Consider the following 9,418-nt stretch of genomic DNA (forward strand, 5'->3'; position numbering starts at 1 on the left):
CCTCCCAGAAGCTGTAGAACAGCAACTGTTTTTATTCTCTTTCTGTTTTTCTATCGCTCTCTCATTCTTTCCCTCTGGAGTGTGTTTGTTGTTTAAAAATCTGTTTTTCTGAGTGAAATGCCATCTGTACTGAAATGGGCAGATAAATGCTTAATTATAGCTAAATGGGTTAATTTGTTACGGTGTGAAAAGTATACCTCTCTCCCTGTGGAGCCTAGCGTCTGTGTTCCAGACAGCTGTGCTGTAGAGTAGGGTGTGTTTTAAACTGCCCCGTCCCTGCTGTTCCAGATGAAATAACAGTCCCGTCTCTGATGCCTTTTGTTCTGGGTTTTGTCACCGTGTAATCTGTAATCCCTGTAATCTGACCAACACTCAACACTGCAATCTGAGATGAGACCTAACACTGCCCAATCCTGTTAGAGATTTCAATTATTCATGTCTGTCTGTCTGTGTGTGAGAGAAACAGAGTATGTGTATGATGGAGAGAAAATGGTACAAAACAAAATGTTTGTTTTTTTACCTATCTTCTGTAGTTTATTGGTATACAAGCCATTTGTATTGTGGTGGTGCCGGTGCTAGTTCTTGACGGTGGTGGTGCTAGTGCTTGGAACAGTTTTACACATGCTCAACACAACCACTTTCAGTTTCATCTCCTGTCCCAGGCGATGTGGACTTCATATTGATTAATAATAAATGAAGGTGTCACAGTAAAAGTCTCTCCCCAGATTGGCAGAGAGTGAGGAGGATATACAAGGGGGGACTATTTTAACTGTGACTCATAGTCAGACAGGCAGATTGATGTAATTGCTGCAACAAAAAAAGTGCAGAGGGCTCTATGAAGAAAGTTTCCCTGAGCAAACTAAACTATGTCTGACTTACGACTGATACTGTGTGAGCGAGAGGCTAGGAGAATGGTGAGAGGAGATGACAAGCATGAGATTTCTTTTTGCTTCTCTTAAAACTTGTCAGACCAATTATCATCCAAGATACTACTGGCTCTATGGTTCTGGACAAGTATTCATTGTCAGGAAATATGCAAGAAATAGCTAGTCACTTATTCATGAACAGAGCTCTATCTCAGGTCTACCCAGTGTGTTCAGTATGGAGTTGTATTGGGGGAGGGTCTATCTGTAACCTGGCCTGAACGTTTCTTTGACCAGGATGTGCGGTGTATGTTATAAACCAAACCCCATGTTACTTACTTTAATATGGTGCAATGTTAATGATACCTTTAGGTTTTTTTTAATGCATTTTCTTCAATCAACATTAACCCATAAACAAAAATAAAAAATAAACTGAAATCAAATCATTTTTTTAACGGTAGTGTTTGACTACATCACATCTCTTCTATGTATAAAACTGGAGGGTGAAAATAGAAACCCATCTGAAGTCAGAGGTGTGCCTCAGAGCGGTATGCAGGGGGTGTAGGAGGCTCCATAACCCCCATAGTGGGGATCCTCATGACACTGACCACCAGCATGCCCTCAGGGGTCAGTGTGCCACTGACCGACAGGGGGTCCATGTCCTCCGGTAGCAGGGTCTTATGGGTAAAAGTATCACTGACACTCCCATCCTCCAACACCTGAGGGAGAGAAGGTATGGTGAGAGAATGAGGGAGGAAGAAGGAAGAGAAATAGAAGAGGGCCAGCAGAGGAGTAAAGGAGAGATGGAGAAGAGAGGTAATATAATGAGGGAAGGTCAAGGAAGGGGGAGGTGAGTGTTGGAGGAAATTATAGTTGAAATGATTAATTATGTATACATTTCTTTAAGAACCATTTCTTTTAATACTATTGCGTTATGGTATGAAATGTATGGGTTCTTGGTTAAGCTGTTACTGAAATTGTAAGTAGAACAAATTAATTGTCTGTACCTTGCGGGTTTAAGGGAGAAAGGAGGGCATATATCTTTTCAGACAGATAAGAATGTTTGTTTGAGGTTCCATTAGTGGAGAAAACTATATCTTTTAGACAGATTGGAATGTTTGTTTTATGAGGGGAGTAGAAGACATCTCCAGACCTGAAGACACTGCGTTATTGTGGGGATCGGAGAGAGCGTGTGAAACTGATGACGTCATTTTATGTTCTCTCTTTAAAATCAAATGCTCTTTGTATTTTAAGTCAGTACTCTCTTGAATTAAACGCTGTTACCTGAGTTTAAGACTGGGGCTCTGTCCATTCCTATAATAATATGGGTTTTACAATCCCATAGAATGCATTGACGGAGTAATTCATTCTGATTGGGAAATAATACAGAGGAATTTAGAATTCCACTAACAATGAGAAGAGGGGGAATAGAGAGGATAAATCAAGGGAAGAAGGGATGGTGAGAAGAGGGAGATGAAGGTGAGAAACAGTGAGGTCAGTACATACAGATCTATCTTTTGATCATTGTTGTCGTACCAGGAAATGCAAATTGTGTATTCAAGGTTTAAAAAGGCTTCTAGAGTTTAACTTCCACTTAAAAATGTCAGACTTGATTTGCCCTAACAAAAAAATGTATCGACCCGAGGAAAATGTCCATTAATTATAATCCACATAATTTAAAAGTCCTGTTGCTGAAGTCTTTTTTTTCCTGATGTGAGAATCAGGGTCATATTAAGATGGTGGGGAGCTGAGATCAGGCAGAGAATCACAACAAACGGTTGACCAAAGAGCAGTATTTGTCTAAGCAGGGCCTTGGGGCTGCATGGTGAATGGATGAGAGGACTGGAGGTTGGCTTTATTAAGTGGTTCTCTGGCCTGTTAAAGAGGAGCTGTGACATGGTTGCCTTACAGCATCAGCAGCAGTTTCCTCTCTCTCCACTTTGCCATTTACTACTGATTACAAACTTCTTACACATGGCTGAGGCTGGGAGAGCAGGAGGCCTAGTGAGATTATACAGAACAATTAATGGTCAGCTATAGCCGTAAAATACAGATGTTGTATCTCAATTTGATCATCCCGTTGTTGCAGGAATGTTCCTGGACAACATGTAACACAAACTCGTAGTCCATTCGAGGTTTAAGAAGGCTTCTAAAGTTTGCAATTTCCACTTTAAAATGTCAGCCTTGATTTGCCCTAACAAAAATGTGTCAACCCTTACAAATAATGTAAATTAATTATAATATTCAAAACAAATCACATTTCCTGCCTGATTATTTTTCTGCTGTAGCAAACTGGCTCAAATTAAGGTATGGCATCTGTATATAGCTCTCCAATAGCCTCACCCTTCATTGGGATTCACACTTCTCCCTCATCATCCCCCAGTACACAATAACCAAGCACATCATTAAACAGGACACACAATGCACACACACACACATCATTGCACTTATAATTTGTACCTACAGTGTGCACACAGACACATCCTCTTTCACTATTGGGTACCCACACATACACACTATAACCTTCAGACACTCACCTTTTCAGCGTGGATGACTATGTTGTGGTTGTAGGCCATCAACACTATGTCATGAGGTTCAAACTGACTGACATCAGCTGACATGTAGTAACTTTCCCCCAACGACCTGACCATGCCCATACTGGCAGGACGACCTGTCACAGTGCCACTTGTTGGGCCTGGAGGGAAGTGCAGACAAAACAGTTAGTGGAGGAGACTTGAATATGCTGATTTATTCAATTCTTATTTTCTTGTTCTCATTACCATCAAAATGTAAATGGAAAATATGACTGATTTAAAGTTTATTATCCAGTTCTTGGGGGAGGATATATTTCAGTTTTATGTGGAGACCACTGGAGAATACATGCCATTCAAGCCCATGAGTGAGCAATGATTCTGTTTGGAACATAAAGCTAATTTAATTCCCAGAAAGAACCTGAGTGGTATACTACGAAGCAAGCTAGATCTAATCAGGCTTTTATAAAGCTAGCCAGCTTCAGTTAGCTTCGCATTCTAGGTCAGAAGGACCGGCTCCAGTCATAAGCGACAGAAGCGGTCGCTTAGGGCCCCCAGTCACTAGGGGGCCCCGGATAAAATACAATAAAAAATTGGGGTCTCAATTTACTGTTGAGAGTTAGAATAGTAGAATACGCAAGCTGTAAGTTAAACATTTGGTTGTGCATCAGCAGTTTTTCTCTTGTTTAGTCAGTCACTGACAGTCACTCAATTAACCATGTCCGGTAACAATTTTTCGATTGGTAAATTAGTCTAGCCAGTTATCTAAACTTGTAGTAATCATGGCCGAATACCGACCGGGCACTCGGCACATGTAGCCAGGGGCCTGGCCTCCAGTGGGCCCCCATTGATTTTGATGATCACCCTCACTCAGATATTATTATTAATAAATCATGGCAAAATGGGTAGAATTGCAGGAAATTAGCTTTAAACTGCAAAAATGTTCTCTCTACCCCTTGGCAAAATGTGTATAACTAGAGAAAACTTGTTTAAAACACACAAAAAACTACAAAATATGTAATCAGTCCTCTTCCTCAAATGAAGACACAGACACTTCATTCAGGATAAATGGAGTTAGGCCTGAGTTATGCTGCGTTCAAAACAACTGGGAACTTGGAAATCTCTGACTTCTGACTTCAGTGCGTTCAAGACAACTGAGAACTCAGAAAAAAAACGAACTCCTACTGGGGAAAAAAATATTTTTAACTGTCTCAGCCAACTCGGAATTCCAAGTCAGAAATTCTGGCATCTTTCTAGAGCTCCGCCCTGGAGCAGGTTAGTTCTGAAGGATTAATTGCCATAGAAATGTACCTGAACAAAAGGTGAGCCACTTTCATATGACTGGGTTAACTCAGATTTGACTAAAGTTACCTCGCTGAGACCTGGTATGTAGTATACCCCTCCGCACAAAATAGAGCCAAACTCAAGCCCCGTTTATCCCCGGTGCTAACCTGTGTCCTTTGTACCGGTTGTGCGAACATGCTGATTGTGCCCATATTTTCAGACAGGTGTAGATGATCAAAAGACACATTATGATCTGATCTTACTGCCCAACTGCGGAGGTAGTCAGGCACGCATTGTGTCTGGATATCTCACAAGTGTAAACGGATCTGGACAATGAAACCATTTAAATCCTAATTATTCCGACTAAAATCATTGACAGGTGGCACCATTAATCTATGACGTCAACATGTATTAAAATAAATAAATATTATTTTGAAAGAATATCTGTCAAATAGTTATCATTCAGGGAGGTACCAAAGACTTACTCATAAATGCTGTCAACTTTTTTTTATTTTAAACGTTTTACTTGTTACATATTCACTTTATTATTTACAACATATGTTCAATGTAATACAGAGAAAAATGTAAAAGTTTGATATATTTCACAATATAATTTGTAATAATAATTTTGATTTGGGTTATTAGACATCCAGTAGCTACACACAGTCCATAAACAGTCTTTAAAGCCATCGTTATAATTTTGTATGTGTTTGGCTCTGAGGAAGCTCCTTAGTTTTAATTTCCCTCTTTGGCATTTTAGCACCTAATAGAGTTTTACTGCCTCGACACTGTCCAACACTCAGGCAGGCGTCTTATAGCCTATTAAAGCATTTTAGCTAAGACACTGGAGACTGGTTGCAGCCCAATGGCAGACATCTCCCACTGCTCTGATTCATTATCTTCTTTGAGATGCTGCTTTTCTACCAGAATACATGTAACTTCCACAGTCTCTAGCAGCTTCTTGGTCATTCCACAAATACAGTGCCTTTTGATATTTCAAGTACAAATTGTGCACCAATACTGTGTTTTAAAAGTATGTTATATTAAATTAAATGCCCTGTAATATAAACCAAATGGAACATTTTATAAATCAGATATTTTATATGAACAAAGATTTGCTAAAGTGCCAAAAATCTGCATTTTGACATATCCCACGTCATTTTTACGTAATGACATGTTATAGAAACTCTTTGTTTTGAGATTTCACTTGGTTTTTAGAAACTTACCCCACAAACAATAGACTTCCTCAGACTCGTTCTGCAATAGGGGGCCTGTGTGTGAGCATGCCCATGTTGAAGTCAGAAGTTTACATACACTTAGGTTGAAGTCATGAACACTCATTTTTCAACACTCCACAAATTTCTTGTCAACAAACTATACTTTTGACAAGTCGGTTAGGACATCTACTTTGTGCATGACCCAAGTAAATTTTCCAACAATTGTTTACAGACAGATTATGTCACTTATAATTCACAATTCCAGAAAATGATGTCATGGCTTTAGAAGCTTCTGATAGGCTAATTGACATAATTTGAGTCAATTGGTGGTCTACCTGTGGATGTCTTTCAAGGTCTACCTTCAAACTCAGTGCCTCTTTGCTTGACATCATGGGGAAATCAAAAGAAATCAGCCAAGAAAAAAATGTAGACGACCACAAGTCTGGTTCATACTTGGGAGCAATTTCCAAACGCCTGAAGGTGCCACGTTCATCTGTACAAACAATAGTACGCAAGTATAAACACCGTGGGACCACGCAGCCGTCATACCGCTCAGGAAGGAGACGTGTTCGGTCTCCTAGAGATGATCTTACTTTGGTGCGAAAAGTGCAAATCAATCCCAGAACAACAGCAAAGGACCTTGTGAAGATGCTGGAGGAAACCGGTACAAAAGTATCTATATACACAGTAAAACGAGTCCTATATCAACATAACATGAAAGGCTGCTCAGCAAAGAAGAAGCCACTGCTCCAAAACTGCCATAAAAAAGCCAGACTACGGTTTGCAACTGCACATGGAGAAATGTCCTCTGGTCTGATGAAACAAAAATGGAACTGTTTGGCCATAATAACCATCGTTATGTTTGGAGGAAAAGGGGGAGGCTTGCAAGCCAAAGAACACCATCCCAACCGTAAAGTATGGGGGTGGCAGCATCATGTTGTGAGGGTGCTTTGCTGCAGGAGGGACTGGTGCACTTCACAAAATAGATGACATCATGAGGAAGGACAATTATGTGGCTATATTGAAGCAACATCTCAAGACATCAGTCAGAAAGTTGAAGCTTGGTCGCAAATGGGTCTTCCAAATGGACAATGACCCCAAGCATACTTCCAAAGTTGTGGCAAAATGGCTTAAGGACAACAAAGTCAAGGTATTGGAGTGGCCATCACAAAGCCCTGACCTCAATCCCATAGAAAATTTATGGGCGGAACTGAAAAAGCGTGTGTGAGCGAGGCCTACAAACCTGACTCAGTTACACCAGCTCTGTCAGGAGAAATAGGCCAAAATTCACCCAATTTATTGTGGGAAGCTTGACCCAAGTTTTAAAAAATTCAAGGCAATGCTACCAAATACTAATTGAGTGTATGTAAACTTCTGACCCACTGGGAATGTGATGAAAGAAATAAAAGCTGAAATAAATCATTCTCTCTACTATTATTCTGACATTTCACATTCTTAAAATAAAGTGGTGTTCGATCTTAACTGACCTATGACAGCGAATTTTACAAGGATTAAATGTCAGGAGTTTTGAAAATTGAGTTTAAATGTATTTGGCTAAGGTGTATGTAAACTCCTGACTTCAACTGTTCATCACCATAATGAGAGCTCTGCCATTCCTAAAAGGCACATTTAAGTGTTTTTGGAGCCTTTGTCTGTTTTATCCTTGGCCCCCATACTGCAGAACAAGCCTGAGGAAGTCTATCGCTGTTGTGTTAAGTTTCTTAAAAGCAAGTGAAATTGCATGACAAGTGTCTAGACACTCCTATAACAATGCCATTTACATTGGAAATTGAGAATTGGTAAAACAAAACAAAAAGTGATCTTGACCTTTTAACGGCGAACCCTGTTACTTGAACTGAACTTTTGTTAAAAATATATGTTTAAGAAATATTGGACATGTAAGTGTCAACTCTCTTTCGCCATTTTGTGGTAGAAAACTGAGCGTGTTCAAAATAACTTGTCAACCCATATTTGGATGGGCTAAAAATGATTTAACAAGTTAACATTTTTTGTTAAACTATTCAATTGCTCCTCCCTGTTGTACCTCAAGGGCACGTCGACAGATTTTTTTACCTCGTCAGCTTGGAGATTTGAACCAGCAACCTATTGGTTATTGGCCCAGCGCTCTTATCTGCTCATAACCACTAGGCTACCTTTCATCCAAGGTGCAGGAGCCTGGCCCTGGATAGCTTCTGCTCAATTTAACTGCTGTTTACTGTTTTTAATTTTGTCTTTATTTAACTAGGCAAGTCAGTTAAGAACCAATTCTTATTTACAATGATGGCCTAGGAACAAGGGGTTAACTGCCTTGTTCAGGGGCAGAATAACAGATTTTTACCTTGTCAGCTCTGGGATTCAATCTAACAACCTTTTGGTTACTGGCCCAACACTCTAACCACTAGCCTACCTGCCGCCCCCTACCTACCATTGATGTTATTCACCCAAACCCCCAACTCCCCCTCACCCCAACGACCCCCCACTCACCTGGGTGCCCGTAAGAGTCTTTGCAGTGTCGGCTGAAGGGGGCCAGACACAGGGGGGCCACATCCCCCTCCTCTCCAAACAGGCTTTGGGGTCCCACCCCTGCTGCCTCCAGGAAAGGCTCAAACAGGGGGTCCGCCGTCCCACCACCAGACTCCTCTGACCGGTAGGTGCTGGAACTGCTGTAGCAGGCTGACGAGCGGAACGAGGAAGAGGAGGAACGGCTGGATGAAGAGCTGGTCAGAGCCATGGTGAGAATTGGTGTCTAAAACACACACACACACTGAAACTACAACTAACTCGGTGAGATTATTTTACTACTAAATTGTTGTCAACACACCAAGACAAAGCTGGTGGCTCTGTTGTTCTTTAGAATCAGCCCAGATACTCTTCAGAAGTCAGTAACCCCCTTTTCCACTGCACACACACACTGACAATGACACTGAGCTCTCTGCTGTCTCTCTGGGTGTAATTTAACAAAGTCCCAAAGCATTCTGGGAAAGTGGCATGCTATGGCCCCAACGTGAAGTCCTCTTTTCTCCTTACAAGGTGGTGTGTCCAGCGATGGTAGCCAGGAATAACGGTAAAAGAGATAAGATGTGTGTTCCTCACACATGCAAGTTTACACACACACACACACACACACTCTAAAGTAACATAGAGATTACTGAGCCAAGGGGTGCACTCAGAGATGTTTTAGGTATGTGGTCAGAGATAACAGAATGAGAACAACAGGTTGAGGGAACGTTGTGCTAACGTTTCTTTTTAAACCATCATTTGACTGTCGCTCTGTACGTCCTGCTGCAGGATTCAATTAGGATTTTTGTATGCATTTTATGACAGAACATTATGTCTGTACTTTATGGCAGCACGTTACTTCATACAAGTACTTTAAGCCAGCACTTTAAGGCAGCACTTTAAGCCAGTACTTTACGCCAGCACTTTAAGGCAGCACTTTAAGCCAGTACTTTACACCAGCACTTTAAGGCAGCACTTTAAGCCAGTACTTTAAGCCAGCACTTTAAGGCAGCACTTTAAGCCA

At 41.0% G+C, this 9,418-nt stretch overlaps 1 protein-coding gene across 1 annotated transcript; it reads right to left on the bottom strand.

Moving 5' to 3' along the window:
* Positions 1–507: 507 nt before the first annotated feature.
* On the bottom strand, positions 508–9,038 carry LOC112267241 (heat shock protein beta-7). The gene is made up of 3 exons (XM_024445465.2): positions 8,380–9,038; positions 3,401–3,558; positions 508–1,582 (listed from the first exon to the last, which is right to left on the bottom strand). Exons 1-3 carry the CDS (start codon positions 8,624–8,626, stop codon positions 1,391–1,393), a joined length of 597 nt encoding a protein of 198 aa, XP_024301233.1. The 5' UTR covers positions 8,627–9,038; the 3' UTR covers positions 508–1,390.
* Between the last annotated feature and the right edge of the window lie 380 nt (positions 9,039–9,418).

The sequence above is a fragment of the Oncorhynchus tshawytscha genome, linkage group LG14 (genome assembly GCF_018296145.1).
Source record: "Oncorhynchus tshawytscha isolate Ot180627B linkage group LG14, Otsh_v2.0, whole genome shotgun sequence".
In the NCBI taxonomy this organism is placed as follows: domain Eukaryota; kingdom Metazoa; phylum Chordata; class Actinopteri; order Salmoniformes; family Salmonidae; genus Oncorhynchus; species Oncorhynchus tshawytscha.